At 37.2% G+C, this 18,791-nt stretch overlaps 1 protein-coding gene across 2 annotated transcripts in view; it reads left to right on the top strand.

The window, feature by feature from the left end:
- LOC137502369 (zinc finger protein 555-like) overlaps nt 1-18,791 on the top strand; it is a 136,321-nt gene that overhangs the window by 28,101 nt on the left and 89,429 nt on the right. Inside the window, exon 5 of one of the 2 annotated variants that reach the window (XM_068229403.1) lies at nt 13,475-14,791. The exons of the other annotated variant lie outside the window; for it this stretch is intronic. Coding sequence (XP_068085504.1) covers nt 13,475-14,342 — 868 coding nt within the window. The 3' untranslated portion in view covers nt 14,343-14,791. Of the gene's footprint in view, nt 1-13,474; nt 14,792-18,791 lie in introns of those variants that run through there. 2 annotated transcript variants of the gene reach the window in all.

The raw sequence follows: 18,791 nt of genomic DNA, 5'->3' as shown, positions 1-18,791 counted from the left end.
CGGCTCGCCAGGTGCAGGTCTTTCTATTTGACACCCGTAGGTGACCTGCGTGTCGTGATGAGGATGAAATGATGATGAAGACAACACATACACCCAGCCCCCGTGCCATTGGAATTAACCAATTAAGGTTAAAATCCCCGACCCGGCCGGGAATCGAACCCGGGACCTCTGAACCGAAGGCCAGTACGCTGACCGTTCAGCCAACGAGTCGGACGTATTCATAATGGTATTCTGTAAGACAGGATAGGTAGAATAGCTCCTTTATATATAATCTTCATAACGTCAGGGCGAAATCCCCAATTGACTTTGGCAGACTTTGATTGAGCATGAATAAGTTTCGAGCACTTATCAGTTACATATTCTATGTGCTGGTCAAACTTAAAATCTGTTGTCTATAATGACTACAAGATATTTAATGCTGTTTACTTCTTTAAATGTCTCGTTGTTTAAATATATTTGCAAATTCTGCCTTACACTGGATCTCTTGCATGTTATCATCATTGAGATTTCTGCTCATTAAACACAACTTTGTTTTGTGTAGCCCTAGTCGATATTTTACTCAGTTCTATGTTTGCATTATATTCTATCTCCAGTTTGCTCCTTCCTTTGACTAGGATGAGCACATCAGCTGCAAATGTAATCATCTTCATGCAGTCCTTGTAGTTCAGATTTAAAAGTGAGTCGTACTGGATGTTCCAATATCCCGGTCCGCAGCACAAACCCTGTGGACATCCTTTACTTATGCTTCTTTCTATGATGCTCGAGTCGGCTTTCAAAGTGCATCTCCTCTCACTGAGATAGTTTTGCGTGAGTTTGTAGAGGTTTCTGGGCAATGTAATCCTTTCAGAGCGTTCAAGATCCCAGGCCACCACGCCGCATCTAAGGCCCCTTTCATGTTCAAACTGATCATTGCAACAATCTTTTCGTTTATGAGTCCATCTTCAACAAACTGCTTGACTGCCATCAGTGCATCGACTGTTCCAGTTTGTGGCGTGAAACCATACTTGTTTCTATTTAGTAGGTCTCTAGTGTTAATGTGGTGCATTATGCGATTTATGAGGAGCTTTTCTAGCACTTTGGTGACTATGTTCAATAGACTTATTGGTCAATATTTAGAAACATCATCACTTTTTTCTTTTCCAGGTTTGATTATGGGTACAATAATGGCCCTTTTCCATACTCTTGGAAAACATCCAGTTTTAAGACATCGATTGAAGAGCGCTGTTATGTACGATGGTAATTGCTTGAAGATAAATTTTAGTATGTCACATGTTATTCCGTCTTTTCCAGGTGCTTTATTGTGATTTAGGTCCCGTATGGCCGCGGCTACTTCTTCTTGTGTGAATGGGATATCGTCATCAGTATTTGGAGGCTGTTCCGACTTCCTTCTTGCTTCTTTGTGATGTATGCTGTCTTCAGCTACATCATCGCAGAGGGTAAAATGAGCCATCATGTAGTTCATTGTGTCGACTAAATTAGTCGTGTATGTACCATCTGGCTTTCTCAAGGTTGAGATTGTACAGTTGTTCCTAATTTTCCCTGAAGCTAATTTGTACACTGCGTTCCACGGTTTACTGTAGTGATTATATTACAGTATGTTTTCCACGATTTCATTTTTTTTTTATCGCTTTTTGATACTTTCTTTTAACTGCTTCATATATTAGTGTCCTTTGTTGTTGCAAGGGTTCGTTTTCTATAGTCCTCTGATACATTCTTCTTAAAGCATTTAATTTTTTCCTTAACATGGTGAGCTGAGGTACCCACCAAGGAACCGTCCTGTGTTGGGTTATTTTCGTTGTAGCTTGACGAGTTTTGAATGAATTCGAACAGGCTGCATTTACCATGTTTTGAAATTTCAGCACTGTAGTTTCAAAGTCCGTTTTATCTATTATAACTTTACGCAGTTTATCATCCATTTCTTTTATGTACGTTATTTTGCTGCCATACTGTTCCCTTGCTGCTGCAAAGAGGTTGACCGCAAGTTTTTCTAAGCCATTCTCCTTTAATATGTACCTCATTCCGTGGAACTGCAATTCTTCTTCCTTGGGACTTGATACACCAAGATTGAATTTCATTTTCCTGTGATCCATGCAACTTTCCTTGTTACTACACTCCCAGCCTGTTATATCGGGGAGCTCTTTGTTGCTTGCCATCAAATCTATGTAGCTGAATCCTCTACTATTTTCAAAGGTTGGTAGCCCTCCCTTATTCATAACAAAGAGCTGATTTCCAATGAGGAATTCTTGTAGAATTCTTCCTCTTTTATTTGTCAAAACATTGTGCTATATTTTAGATCTGGAGTTACTGTCAATTGAAAACATTGTGTTCTTTCCTCTTGCAAAATCCAGAATATTTTTCACTTTAAACAAGTACAATTCTATGTCTCTTTCTATATCGAAGTACATACAACCAAAAGCATGTGCGACCAAGAGTTATTTCAAGAACCACTACATCTTCATCTGACATTTGATTTATCATGATAGTGTTTATTGTTTTGTTGAAGACCACAATCGCCGCTCTCCTCTTCCCTCCTCCAGCTGAATATGTTTTACAGTAAGCGGGTATTCCCACCAGTCTGTTTTGAATTACATAAGGTTCTTGTAGAAATGCTATACCTATATGCTGTTCTGTTACCAAGTGAATAAGGTTTAGTGTTGCTGCTCTTAAATGTTATATGTTTAAGTCAGATTGCATAGAAAAAACTAAACAGTTATTCACAGATAGCTCATTTTCTATAATCAAAAGAGTTACTTTACGTTGCACTGACACAGATAGGTCTCATGGCGACGATGGGATAGGAAAGGCCTAGGCGTTGGAAGGAAGTGGCCATGGCCTTAATTAAGGTACAGCCTGGTGTGAAAATAGGAAACCATGGAAAACTATCTTCAGGGCTTTCGACAGTGGGATTCGAACCCACTATCTCCCAGATGCAGGCTAGCAGCCAACTCATCCGGTATCATTAATTACAGACTCAGTCTTTTATATAAAATTTCACCTTTCATCCAACTTTTCCTCAAAAGAAATTACCATTTTTATCTGGAAATTCCATTAAGAACACTAATGAGTTGGTTAAAAAACTAAATCATGTTTTCAACCCAATTATTCTCTCCTTTCCTTCGATATTGTTAACATGAACCCAAGCATCCCAATTTCAAAAATTTGTCCCATTATTCACCACAATTTAAATAATTACAGTGGTCTGAGCCCACTAGATATTCAAAATTTCATCTCTATTCTGAAAATGGTTTTGAATAACAATTATTTCATATTTGACTGTACCATTTATCAGCAAAATGGTTTTGCTATGGGATCGCCGGCATCAGGCATCCTAGCTGAAAGCTATCTGGACCATTTAGAACACACCAAAATTAATAATAACATCTTTACTAATATTATTTTTTGGACAAGATATATGAATGACACATTTGTGATCATGAACGAAAGTGCAGCTGACACCATCACCATTCTATCCAACCTTAATCACATTGACCACATACCAAGTTTACACTGGAATGCGAGAATGATAAAAAACTAAATTATTTAGATCTAATGATCATCAGAAAACCTGGTTCATTGAGCTATAAGATTTTTAGAAAACCAGCACAAACTGATAACACAATTCATCAAGATTCCATACACCCACATGCCCATAAATATGCAGCATACCATAGTATGGTACACTGCACTTTTAGCATCCTGCTGTCTAAAAAGAACTTAAAAAGGAATTAAACACCATTCGCAGTATAGCTAAATTTAATGGCTACAACAGCTCCTTTATAGAGAAAATAATTAACTCAATCAATATTCTAAAGGCTAATGTCTTATCCATTCAACCACTCTTTTCTTTCATTGGCTATTCGTTTCATTTCCATGTAATTGTCACAACCTACCTCTTTTTGATGTCGTCCAAATATTTTATCCTAGGTCTTCCTCTCCCTTTCTTTCCCATCACTTTCCCTTCAAGTATGTTAGTGATGAAAGTAATGTGTCTGATGATATGTGCAATAAATTTTAATTTCCTGTTTTCCATGTTGTTTAATAATCTTCTCTCGTCTTGAACTTCCCTTAAGACTTCAAGGGTGGTTTCTCTTTCTGTCCTGCTCGTTCTAGTCATTTTCCGTCATATCCATATTTCAGCAGCTTCAAGTCGATTCCTTTCTAATTTACCCAGAGTCCAACTCTCACTTCCATACTGAAGTGTACTCCATACAAATGATTTTCCAAAGGATTTTCTGTCATCTATATTCATGTGTGGTTAAAATAAATATAAACACGAACCTTCAACCACCTTAACAAAATAAGAAACTCGCAACAATATAAAAAATCTACTTTTACATTTAATAACAAACAAGGCTACCAAATCACAAACAAATTTGAAAAGCAAGACATCAAAATAGCCTTCAAAACTTGTAACAGAAACACAGATATTTTACACAATACCAATTTTTTAAATCATAGTAATAAGTTCACAAAGTCAGGTGTTTATATATTCAATTGTAATAATTGCAATGCATCTTATATTGGTCAAACAAATAGGAGCTTCCATACAGGATACTTAGAGCATATAAACACCCTGAAATATAACAGATTTTCAGCCTTGAGACAACACATGGGTGATACTGACCATAAGTTCACTAATATCAACCAAGACTAAAATTCTCAAAGTTATAAAAAAAAGCCCCCCCCCCCTGCACAATACTACAGAAAATTATTTTTTCCATCTGGAACAGTTTTTCTCAGCAACAGTCTTTCTTTTCACATCGTTCAGCCCCATCTTAGACACCCCTTCTCCCCTTCCACCTTCCCTTACCTACTCCTTTGTTTACATTGCCTGCTTCGTACAGCAGGTCAGAGCTTGTTCCCTGCCCACTCCTTTGTTACATGGCCTGCCTGCTTCTTCCAATTGTTCTACATCAGACATTAGAGGTGAGTCTCATATATAATTTTTCTCCTTTTTAATTTATTTTCTGTATGTTTATTCATTCCCATTCTGGCTATCAGTTCCAGATTTACTTCTTTGCCTGAGGTCCTAAGTGAACTTCAAGTCATCATATCATGACTAGAAGATCATAACCATAAGTTTTGTTATTATGTGTAATTTAATGTTATAATTATTCCTGCAACATTGTCTTTGTCTTTTATAGTCTGTTTTAGTCATCACATAATCTGTTAAATTTATTTGGCTGAAGATGGCCACTAAGTGGCTGAAACTAGTCCCAGGACTTGTGTAATATCACTTACTTGATGTATTGTATTGAAAAGGTGCACCCTCTTGTCAATTTATACTTATAATAGCACTTTAATATGGAACAAAAATGAAATTTATAGCTTATAATCTCCAATTTCTGTCAGTTCATTTCCCAAGTATTTGAAGTGTTCTACTATTTCCAGTTTCTTGTCTCCGATTTTGATAGCTCCTTTTCCTTTTTTACTTCCTCTACACATCATTATTGTCTTGCTCTTTTCCACATTGATCCTCAATCCTTTTACTCAGTACATTCAGCTCTTGTTGTACCTCCTCATCTTCTCCGCAGATCACATCATCATTTGCAAAATCATTAAATTTATTCTTTCCGCTCTATAATCTTCTTTTACTGCCTTTACAATGTCATCCATCACCATTATGAACAGTAAAGGTGACAGCACGCTCTGTGTTTTAATCCATTGTCAGTTCGGGACTATTCTGATGTACTCTGTGTTGTCTTCACACAACTGCTACAGTTATCAGATATTGCTTTTATAATTGTTATTAGCTCCTTGCCAATGCCCCTGTGTGTCAGGCTTGCCTGTATTTTAGTTTTGGCACTGCTGTTATATGCCTTTTCTAAGTCTATAAATGTCATTATTAGATATTTTCATATTCCCAGCTCTTTTCCATGATCTGTCTCAGAATGAAAATGGTTTCCACTGTTCGCCTTCCATTTTTGAATCCAATCAGTTCCTCTTGTAGCTGACTTTCCACCTTCTCTCTAATTCTTCTTCCCAGTATCCTTGCATTATCTTTGCAGCATGGGAGATGATGGTGAATCCTCTGTTGTTACCACATGTCTTCTTATCTCCTTTCTTGATTATTGGTATTATTACTTCTTCTTAAGCTGTCGTCTTCAAACGGAGGTAGATGATCCACACGGCCAGCTCCGATCTTGACGTTGCAGCCATGCCATGTGGATTTATTGGAATATCTCTCAGGATCTTTAATGCATTGGTTTCCCATTGCCTTCTGCATCCTAATGCCATTGACCAAACGGGTTCCTCCACCTTTGGGAACAATTTCCTGTCCCGAGGACAATAGAGTGCCCTTACTCTTACCCGCTCATCCACTCTCAAAGAGACTGTTGGCACTTGGTATATGGGATCTCGTGTTACCGGGAGATAATCGGTCCCTTCATTTGTTAGATTTTATATGCAGTCGTTGCCCCCTTTCTACTGCGGGGAGGTGAATGTCAGGATTTCACCATCATTGGTTCATTAATAAGGCCTGTTATGGTCTTTCACTTTGCATCATAACACACCACCAGTAATATAAAACACTTCATTATAGACCAACAAGTTTTGTATTGGACTACAATATGTGGTATTTTCAGAAGCATACTTCTTGCATTGCCAGTTGTGGTTTTGGTTTACATGCGGTTCCCATTCTTGTGATAACCAGCATCCTGGCTATCTGAAATATGACAAGCTCTCAATGATCATTTCGTCCAGGGTGATAACAGTGTCGGTTGTTTTCTCTTTGCTGATTACCATACATTTTATTTTGCTTCATGGATGCTGTTTAAAAAGGGTGAAAGTCTTCTGTTAGCAAGTATCAAGGTAATATCTACATAGTGAATGATATTTGTTTACTTCCCATTGATTTTGATTCCCTTATCAACTTTGTCATGGGCATTTCACTAATAGATACTTATTAAGAAATAAAACTTAAAATTCAGATATTAATAATTTTTAAAACAGTCCTTGAACAACAGCATTAACAACTCACTGTTTTCTCCTAGACTTGGTGTTTTCTGAAGCCATTAACTTTTAGTCTTGACTTAGTTAACCCACTCGATTCATTTGACGTGATGTTCACACAAGTATTGGACAGGCCTTAAACTCAAATTATGAGACATTCATGTGCTACGCTAAATCGTATGTTCTGACTTATATTTTGATCACCCTTGTAAGGTTTACCCTTGTGCAAACTTCTTTGAATAGAACAGGAATGTGGCTTGTTTACAGTTCTAAGAACTTGCACCATAATATATTGCCTAATTGTAGCCTCTGAAAGAACAAATATTTCATCACGTATCAGTCATTGTCCTCTGGGCGTAGTATAAGCAAGTGACAGCGATGCTATATCTGTGTTAATTGAAAATGTTTTAGATTTAGAGGACAGTGATGGTGATTGTGATAACATTGAAGAAGAGATTTGAAGTGAATGTGATATTTAATCTGATATGAGTGACAGTGAAATCGTGCCTACCAGTGGCTCCAAGTAGCCTATGTAGTGGCCTCCACGGTATGCACTAGGAGTGCATCTTGGTAGGTGTGCTATTTACAAAGTGATGAGCCCAGCTTTGCACACTGGGGCTAAACACTTGGAACCAGGAATAAGTTGGCTGGAAAATTTATTATGTTCAAGAACGGACCAACTATATTGGTGTTATACTACCATCATTGCCAAAGCCATACATATTAAAAAGAATTGTATTGGGAAGGTGGAATATTTACCAAAAAGTACATTAACACTGTTAGAGTGACAAGACAGGCTTAATATTATGAGATGTATTTCCTGAATGTAAAGAGTTGTAATATCTGAAGCCATCCCTTTAAAGTTTTGACTCAGTTAATTTAACTGTTAGGCTCTTCAGTCTACCAAAACTAACTCTGCATAAATAAATTTAGTTATAAGAAAGAAAGAGTTATTGACTTACACTGTTGCTTATAAATAGAACACAGTTTAGATTTGTGTCCTTCTTTGACAGCTACTAGAACTCTACTACCTTTATTCTTCCTAGATATTATCAGATCCCTATCATTTCTGAATACTTCCTAGTAATTCTTGCAGAAATCACTATCTATGATATCGTGACCCCAGAAACTCTCTGTCAATTTCAATGTAACATAATTACAACGAAGAAGACTTTTATGAAATAAAACAGTATTTGTTTTAATCCCCGAAGCATTTTGTTATTAAATGGAAAACTAGTTTCCAGGCATCAGTAGAAGATGATAACTACTAAAAAAGAAACAAATATTTTCACAAATGTAACTCAGTAATTTCAAAGAAAAGTTAAATTTCTATCTGAATGTATGAAGGTTACAGCGAATAGTGCTTCCATCTCCTTCCAAATGATAATCATTCCACTTCTACCAACCCAGAGATATTTATAGCACTTTTCAGATTGCAGCTGCGTTACCTATGTAAATAATGCTTTTCTAGCTGGGCAAGTGACTAACTGATATTAATAGGGTTGGGAATTGAAGTGCCAAGGTGAGTTGTGGCTAAGGTTTGCTTTACCTTGTGCTTTGCATTTAATCGCCCCTTATTGGTCTTTCTAAGAAATTTAACAATAAAAGTTGGATGAGTTCTGATCTTTTTCAAACGATGACAAGCACCAATTATCGTGTCCTCCTTCGAATTGAAGTCTAAAGTTTTGGCTACACTATAAGTCTGTACAGTATGCTCATTGTCTGATTTAGGATCACCAATTATTTCCTTGCGTTTGACCTTGAATATTGTTCATCACTCCTCATTGCAATATTTTTTACTGTGTTTGTCAGATGCCTATTTTCTGTGCTTGAATTATCTATAATAGTTTGTTGCCCATTGTTAATTTCCTGATGCTTACTATTAAGTTAACTGTTTTTGTCCAGACTCTTATGATAAATATTTATATATTTTTCTCATCACGCAGTCTCAGTATTGGATTTGTTTACATGTTCTATGTTCTCCTGCATAGCTAGCAGTAGTTCATTAATATCAATGACATATGACACCATTGCCAAATCACTATGTAAAGTCACATGCCTCTTGCCATAGCACTGTCTATGACAACATATATTTCACATCCACTTTGCTAAGATTCACACAGTTCCCATGAATCTTATTATTACAATCACTGCACTGAATTTTTGCCATTATGTCTTGCCTAGGTTCTGCCTTTGTATATTCGAACCCCATACTTATCACTTTACTCTTTCAATATATTGACTTTAAAAGCAAAGAACATGTCAGTGCTGATACACTGACATTTGTACTTAATTTGGTTAGCAACATTAGTCGTCTAATATTTACATGCAGATTCAGATCATAAAAGTGTATGATTGAGCATCTATATGGAAATCTTCTGGTGCAATTTTTATAATAAACAGTCCTCTGTAACTTAATGCATCTGCAGAAATGTGTTTTATTTATCTACATTTGATATATACCAGTAAACAGCACCATTAATAGGAGGATTAAAGGGCCTTACCTTTGTCTATCGTGGCATTACATAGCCTGTTATACTGCAGGTGCAACTCATAATCAATTTTGATGAACATATTAATGGGCTTATGAAGGAGTATTGTACTGTACTGATTTACATTATGAACATTCATGACAGAAGTCTTATGGAAAGTTTAGCAATTTTAAAAGGCCAATAAAGACTAAATCACCTGAAGTAAGTTGGTAAAGAGATGTTTAATTGATCAATTTGATATTGTGCCCGTTTCTACCATCAAGGTAATTTGCCCCAGACTAGTCCACCACTCCCAGGCATGCTCAGTTCGAACTATGACAGTAGTGCTTTAAAACATATACACCCTGGACTTTGAGGGGGAACATATAACTAATATGGACACAAGGAAGTCAACTAAAAGCTATAAATAAAGGAAGGTGATGCATGACGTCAGTTTGGAGGAAAAATGTTTTTAATAAGAAAAATGAACAAGAAACAAGAAAAATAGCAAAAATGCATGAAATGATACAAAATTTACAAGACTCAGAAATTCTCTCAGCTTGATAAAGTCCATCTTGAGAATCAAATAACATACAAAGTTTTCAAGTGTATGCTGACACACAAACTTAACATTACAAAGCAAAATTCTTGAATTTCATTAATGTTAACACATTGGCTAGCATGCTCACACCACGCACCTGGCTTTATATTTGTTAACACTTTCAACTGTAGAGTTGTATGTTCCCCTTTCCTGCACAGTTGACATTGCAGTGGGGTCCCTAACCTTAAGAAAGGATGTGATTTAATGCACAAAGGGGATACAAAAACTAATCTAACTGTACAGTATATAACACGCTGAATGGTATAACATCTTATGCACAAATATATATACCTCAGTCATAAGCAACCTCATGAGCACAACAAAACCCTGTGGATTAGAACCACACACAATAAAACCACATAAATGGCAAATATTCACAATCAAAGAAACAAAGACATGATGTCATATTTTCCAGGGCTCATCAAGAATGCATGCTGCATTTACACAATTCTCACTCACTCAGTCTTGATGGAAAATATAAGGAAATAAATTTACACGTTAAGCAACACTTCCTATTCAACGTATATTCCTGAAATAAATTATACGATTCAAAATCAAGCAACTGGTGAACTTTATAACATAATGCACAAGTCAACGTGGATTCCTGAAGTAAATTACATGTCACAAATTCATAAAATATAACAGAGTAGGCTTTAACTTTCAACACATAATTCAACGTTGGCCCCTGAAAAAGATTATATGACACAAATATTCCTCGGACTGGTTATATCATAAAAAGAAATCAAACTAAACATCGCGATATAAAAATCTTGTCTACTGCAACAACCGTGGTAACATGGATAAAACCAATAAAATCATCACGAAATATAGGTCGCTAAAATAAAACCCCTTTGGTAGACACACACATCACCCTCGCCAACACACGGCAGAATGACTCAAAATTAGAGATTCAGTCCCAGAATAATGCAGCAAATATCAAAACACACAGGGTCCAACGCTTAACACACGCTGCTCACCAGTCTACCTGAGGCAATTCACACAATCATGAAAAATGCAGGCCTTTCAAATGAGGAACGCGTCCTCTTACTCATAATCACAAAATATCACATGTCCTAAAGTTGCCAAAGCTGATAGAAATGTAAATGAAGTCATCTAACGTTCACTTGCATGAAAAGAAACAAGACCGCACTGGTCACAAATCAAGGCACTCTCGCTCGTAAAGTCACACTTGAATAAAAACTCTCCTCGGCCAACTCTGTAATAATACCATAACTTGAAACTAAGAAATTGCCACATAGACCATCGATCATGTCTGAACATCTGAGAGTTACTGAAATATCTCGTCCATACAACTCGAGAAGATCCCATCAATAATAATAATAATAATAATAAATTTACAGAGAAATTTATTCTAATTATTCGGAACTTGGAATACAAAACTGCATTCGAGAAACTCATGAATCACTCACTAATTTACTCCCATCTTTATATTGACATAATAATGAAAATGATGCTACCAAAATTTGTGGATACAAACTCCATCTCACACATCATGCAATAAATCCCAGAAAATGTGAAGGCATGTTTCCGTACACCTTGAGCTCCCATAAACAATTTAATCTAGTCCTTCCTGACTTTAATTTAAATCCTTACTTACATTTACGTATAAGCCCTGAGACAAACACTGCATCTGAAATATTAAAGCAAAACAAATCAAAATATATGAGGCTGAAAACAAGGAACTGACTCGTGAAAATAATGACGTTAACCACTCAGCTTAAAATCTGAATGACCTGGGAAGAAAGAAAGCTACGACCTTTTGCAATCGGTCCATATTTGTGTTACAATTATATTTTCATATACAAGCTTCCTAGCATTTACTTTAATACGACGTAGTACTTCCAAACAAAAGCTAAATCTACTGAAATTAAATATCATCACTAACCTAACACCTTCTGGTACACATAATCACGTGCAAACATGCATAATTACATTGAAAATCTAGTTCTTATTTTGGTGACTTTTCACTTCCTGCCTTCGGGACAGCTGGCTCTCCATCGTCTTAACCAGCCATCTCGAATATGATGCCTTCAGGATAGAATTGTGTCAGTCCTTGGGTCTTCATCCTGGTGTCAAAATGTGGCCTAGTATTATTCGTTGCTGCTTTAGCTTCTGGAGGTTGTCTAAGACATCCCCTCATCCACGGTGTAGAAAACCGGGTCTAGATTAACCTGCCAGTTACTAGAATACTACTGCCGGTGTAATTTCCACTGGACATGAAAAACCAGTTCCCATTCCACCATGGAGCAACTCTTCTTATCTATCCCCGTAACTAGGTGAAATATTTCCCATTTCAGTGCTAGACTGGGAGTACTGAAGTTTATGTCCTCGAAAAATCTAACTAAACAGGCAGACTACTATGCATTCAAATGATTATCTGAAACTGTTCTCTCCTATGGCAAATCAAACGATGAATGCAATTTTCCCAAAGTTTAAAATCTTGAATAGATTAAATGCAGACTGAGCATTTCAAACAAAAGTTCAAGTCCCCACACGGTCAAGATACATAAGTCCTGACCCGCACTTGCGTAACTGACACTTCTTCTCACCACATTACCTGAGCAGAATATTGCCGTATAAAGGGGTAGCTAACCCACGCACTAGTTGCTTTTAACAATTTGTCCTCTCAGACACCGTTGTATGCTTGATTAGGGCCATCACTTACATAGAACAATGCCTAGCCAAAATGATTGTGAAGGTATCATGTCATTTGTTCAACACATCATGTACCTGACACTTCAATATATCTTGCTAATTTCTCTAACCTCTCGCCGGGCTTACGAAATGTTCTCCGTTGGTCCTGGCCGTTGGAGTTCCATTGTTTCCTTGTTCTGCTTTGTGTATGTCTTGTTGAAATCCCTCCTTCTAAACATGGCTCGCTAACAAATAGACCTGGGCTGCAAGCTTCCTGTAGAAATTGGGACATGTACTGATGAATGTAGATGTTCCCTGCCAGTTGCCAAGGCTTCATGAGAATGAAATATACTCTGTACATTTACATAAATGACTGATTAATTAAATGAGCACTTCAATAAGTGCTCTCTCTCTCTCTATGTATATATATATATATTTACAAATTGCTTTAGTTCGCACCGACACAAATAAGTCTTATGGCGATGATGTGACAGGATAGGGTTAGGAATGGGAAGGAAGCAACCATGGCGTTAATTAAGGTACAGCCCCAGCTTTTGCCTGGTATGAAAATGGGAAATCATGGAAAACCATCATCAGGGCTAACGACGGTGGGATTCGAACCCACTATCTCCCGAATACTGGAGTCTGGCCACACTTAAGTCAGTGCAGCTATTCAGCTCGGTTGTTATATGTTAGTAAATATAAATTGTAGTTGGACTAGAAATATATTTGTATGAGTCTATACTTACTTGTATTCCATTGTTTGAAATAGTAAGATATTCTGTACACATTCCAGGGCAGAGAATGTTGCTGCATTTACTGGTACTGCATTGAATTCGTGTGACATTTACGACAAGACATATGCTGTAAAAAGTGGTATGATTCTGTCTTTGTCAACTCGCACAGGAGAGAAAGCAGAAAGGAAATTTGAATGTCCTATATGTGGGAAATGTTTCAGAAAGTTCAGATTCCGAGCAAGGCACCAAAAAATACATTCTGAAGCTAGGCGTCATTCCTGCAAGATTTGTGGAAAGGCCTTTAGTGAGGCCAAATCCCTAACGGGACATTTTAAAAGACATACTGCACCCAGGCCTTACTGTTGCTCTATTTGTGGTAACACCTTTACAGATGGAGTAAGACTAGACAAACATTTGAAAACCCACTGTTCTGTATGCGGGATTATCATTCGGTGTTCTTCAAAACTGAAAGATCATATAATGAAGCATACAACCAAAACTCCGTACTCCTGTTCTATTTGTACAAAGAGATTTCGAACTGCACTAGGCCAGAAAAAACATGAAGATAATCACAGTGATATCAGGCCCTTTGATTGTTTTGTCTGTGGTAAGTCCTTTCGAACAATTCAACAATTGAACCATCATTTCGTAACTCACTCTGCTAAGAAACCACATAGGTGTAATACCTGTGGTAGAGAGTTTAATTATTCATCTAGTCTAAGGTATCATGAATTGACCCACAGTGATCTCAAACCACACAAATGTCATATCTGTGGCAAAGCATTCGCACATTCCTCTGCTTTCACTAGGCATGAACGTGTTCATCGTGACGTGGCTGAGTTTCCTTATTCCTGTGACGCATGTGGAAAAACATTCAAATGGAAAGCTAGTTTGAGAAACCACGTTTTGCGTCATGCGAAAGCTTGATATTTTCCATGTAATACATGGGGAATGACTTCCATCATTAAACTTAACCCAAGCACCACTTGTATATCGTGTCATGTTGTCAAGAAATGTAAAACAATATGCGTTATGATCTTCATGGCCATAATTGTTCCCAGTGTCCAGATTCCATCGTGTGACCTCTTTTCTACTAATTATTCAAGGAAAAAGCAAGTATTTCCAGAGTGAACTAGCTTGCTTTTACACAAGTTTGCCATAGACATGGGTATAAATTAACAAGGAAGGACAGTATAATGTAATGGAGATATTAAATTGATAATGGAGCAAGATGAATCTTATATTTATGTGAATATGTATGTTGGTGAACTATGGTAACACTGTTAGTAAAATACCTTCCAATAAAAAATTATCCTCATATTAAACAGAATAACTACATAATATTGTCATCAAATTCATGCATATTTCCTTGAGATTCAAACAATAGGTCATTGACAACAAAGTTTTGTTCATGGAGGAATGCACCATATTTCTCCTTCAAGGAAAGAAAGTGTTGTTCTTAAATATTATTTTCTTTCTTTGTCCACTATTGACCTTGGTTGACAGCGATTGTCTCATAATTGATTGCAGGATCTGTAATGTAAGCTTTGTTGGAATTTCTATGAGCTCTTGTCTGTAAATTTGTTCCTGACTGTTAAGTATGGACTTAATCTATTTTTACTTGTTTTTGCTCAATAGTTTGTACATTTGTATCTTCCGTATAATAGTGGCAAGTGTGTCCAGGGAAATGATTGTCTCACCTGGCACATTTCGTTCAGTTTGATGCTCTTGGGTGACCTGAATATCTGGATGTGGGATATGAGGTAGGGAAATAGAATAAACCCCGTGTTGTTACATGGTAAATAATGGCTCAGTATGTATCTTCTTTGCGATACCTGTCATTAACAACATATTGAAGGACTGGGACCCAAGTACATGACTTGGTGAGTCTTGCTGCTTTGTGCATCTCATGGAAAGTGATGACACATTAATTTCAGTAACATTCCCAGAATCCCCAAAAATTGTTTATAGCTGATTTTGAGTTTCCTGATAGCAGTAATTTCAGACACCCGGTGAATATTTTCTGAGATATTATTGACTGCCAGGTATTCCAAGAAATATGATATTCTTATTCCTTGCCAGTGCATTCAAAGGAACCCAAACCAACATACCAAAATACAATATAACAGCTATAGAATCCTCTGAAGTTAAAAAGTAATACCAGGAGAGGATAATACCGATCCTTGAAAATAATGAAGAATGCAACGACATTGAGTATCAGTGGGAAATGATTAAAAATGCAGTGAAGACGTCAGCAAATGAAACACTGGGAATTGAAACAAGATATAAAAGATCTGCTAGGTTTGGCACTGAGTGTGAAATAGCAACAGAAGAGAAGAACATGGCATACAGAATTTCATTGCAATCAAATTGTACAAGAAGGATGAAGGAAGTCTATAAAGAAAAACGGAGGATTGAAAAGAAGGTCCATCAAAGGAAAAAGAGAGAGCGTATGAAGGCAAATATCAAAGAAATGGAGCTTCTGAGAAATCAGAATGAGGCGAGGAAATTTTGGAGAGGTAAATGTTGCACGGAAACCCTTCTGTGGCAAAACTAGCCTGATAAAGGATGAAACAGGAAAAATTGTTAGCAAGGGGAAAGAGATATGTGAAAGACAGCAGTGACATTTTGATACAATCATGAATATCCGAATGATAACAAGACACTCAATTGATGCACAAGGAGAAAATGATTCTGACGAAAATATAGGTCCACCACTTTAGAAGAGATGATAACTGACATGAAGAAATTGAAGAATAACAAGGCAACAGGAACAGATTATATTCCAGCGGAACTGCTCAAACAAGGTGGCAATGAATCGGAATGGACTTTCCTAAAAATAGCTACTTCAGTATGGGATGAGGAGAAAATGCCTCAGCAATGGAAAGAAGGAATGATAAGAAAGGGGATCAGCTTGAATGTGATAGTTATAGAGGAATTATGCTACTTAACTTGAGATATAAAGTATTCTCCAACATTCTATTTGACCGTCTTCTCCCAATTGTTCAGAGAAAGACTGGGATTTATCAGTGTGGATTTATCCCAGGAAAGTTCACTATAGATCAGATTTTCACCTTATGGCAAATTTTAGAGGAGACATCAAATTTGGGATATGCACGCATCACCTCTTCATTGATTTCAAAGGAGCGTACGACAGTATAGACAGAGAGCAATTGTACCATGCTATGACTGAACTGGGAATTCCTGGAAAATTGGTAAGGCTGGTGAGACTGACAATGAGTGGGACACGAAGTAGTATAAGAATGGGAGGAATGGTGCCTGAGACATTAAATATTCAAAATAGTGTATGGCAGGGAGAGGCACTGGCATGTCTCGTTTTTAATGTTGCCTTGGAGAAGGTGATGAGAGATACAAACCTCCTGAATAGGAGAACAGTTTTCTATAGATCAGTGCAGATACTTACTTATACTGATGATATAGATATAGTGGCAAGAACTCGAAAGGCAAGGGAAGAGACATACATCACCCTTGAACAGTCCAGTAGGAAAATGGGACTGAACATCAACTGGCAGAAAACTAAATATATGACTGCTGGGAAAGCACGTAAGGAGAACATGCCACACTCAATAACCGTGGGCAATTACACCTTTGAGAGAGTTGAGCAGTTTAAATATCTGGGATCAACAGTCACCTACTCAAATGAAACCTCTCATGAAATTAAACAGAGCTTAATAGTAGTCAACAGAGCCTATTTTGCTCTAACAAGGCTCTTGACCCGTACCACTAAATTAACCATCTATAAAACACTTATAAGACCTGTGCTTACATATGCCTTGGGAACTTGGCCATTAACAGCAAAAGATGCTGGATGCCTTCGAAAGAAGGATGCTTCGAAGAATCATCGGCCCAGTCTGTGAAAGAGGAATATGAAGGAGGAGGTACAAGCATGAGTTGTATAACATTTATAAAGACCCACCTATTAGAAGAATAGTGAAATCAGCCAGATTGAGGTGGGCTGGGCATTTAGCATGGATCAGTGATACGGAAGTACCTAAAAATATATTAAATGGAAATCTAGGGGGACAAAGAGGACGAGGTCAACCGAGAATGAGATAGATGGATGGAATTAGTGAAGATCTTCGGGAGATAGACCGTAATTCAAAAACAATAAAGTTGTTTTATAATCCACCTATTCAATACATTTATTTTCACTTATAGTGGTTACATAAACAGACTATCAGTTAAATGGGACATGTTTCGCCCTCAATATAGGGCATCTTCAGCTAGTTACTAAAATTCGGGACATAAAAATGTGAAAAATGATACATTACACAATCATATTAAAAGAAACACTGTCAAATGATTAAACCTAAATCTTGTCGGAGACAGGAGTGGGAAGGAAGTGGCCGTGGCTTTAATTAAGGTACAGCCCCAGCATTTGCCTGGTGTGAAAATGGGAAGCCACGGAAAAACATTTTCAGGGCTGCCGACAGTGGGATTCTAACCCACTATCTCCCGAATACTGGATACTCGCCGCACGTAAGTGACTGCAGCTATCGAGCTCGGTGCACAGAATTTCAGTGATGTCCAAGGAGATGATAAACGTAATCACTCCTGCAGTTGCGAATGTGTTAATCGTTTTGTCCTTTGTTCTTAAGGTGTTTTAACAGTGTAAAATTTTGTTCTTATGGGTAAGTCGTCCTGAATATTTCCAAACATCTAAGCGAAACTCTCTACAAAATTTATAGAATAGAATACTCCTAGTCTGCCTCTGCAGTGTAGTAGTTAGTGGGATTAGCTACCACTCCCGGAGGCCCGGGTTCGTGCGAATCCTTTTTTACAGCAGGTGGAAGATTATTATTTTTATTATTATTATTGCTAGCAAATGTACCCGTGCTTCGTACGGTGTTCTACATTGTACACGTATTTCTCCATAAATTACTGTAAATGGAGTGAGTAAGACTATATTAAATTGCACCTACAAACGGACACCATCAGACGACTTGTTCAGTGTTCTACATGGTTGGTCCTGTGGCATTTTCCCGTATCTCCCAAATGTATGCGTTAGATTCAGTTATTTATTGAATGGGGTGAAATTTGGTACAGGTTTCACATACTAATTTATTTTTTTGATACTCATGTGACCCTGGAATCATAAAATTTTGCGAACATATGGCCGCTAGTAATGCCAATGTGCCTGCCCAATGTCATGATTGCATCTTTCCCATAAGTGTGCCAAAGAATAACATATTTTTAGGTCAACAGATAAAATCGAAAATGGATTATAACTGAGGATAGACGGATGACAAGTATGTAAATACCAAGTGAATGTATTGGAAAATCAAATACCGCTCAATAAATTATGCTGGTGTGAGTTATGGATATAAGAAAGTGGTAACAGGGGATAAATTTAGA

Source organism: Anabrus simplex, chromosome 10 (genome assembly GCF_040414725.1).
Source record: "Anabrus simplex isolate iqAnaSimp1 chromosome 10, ASM4041472v1, whole genome shotgun sequence".
Taxonomy (NCBI): Eukaryota; Metazoa; Arthropoda; class Insecta; order Orthoptera; family Tettigoniidae; genus Anabrus; species Anabrus simplex.
This window is presented reverse-complemented; position numbering and strand designations above follow the sequence as displayed.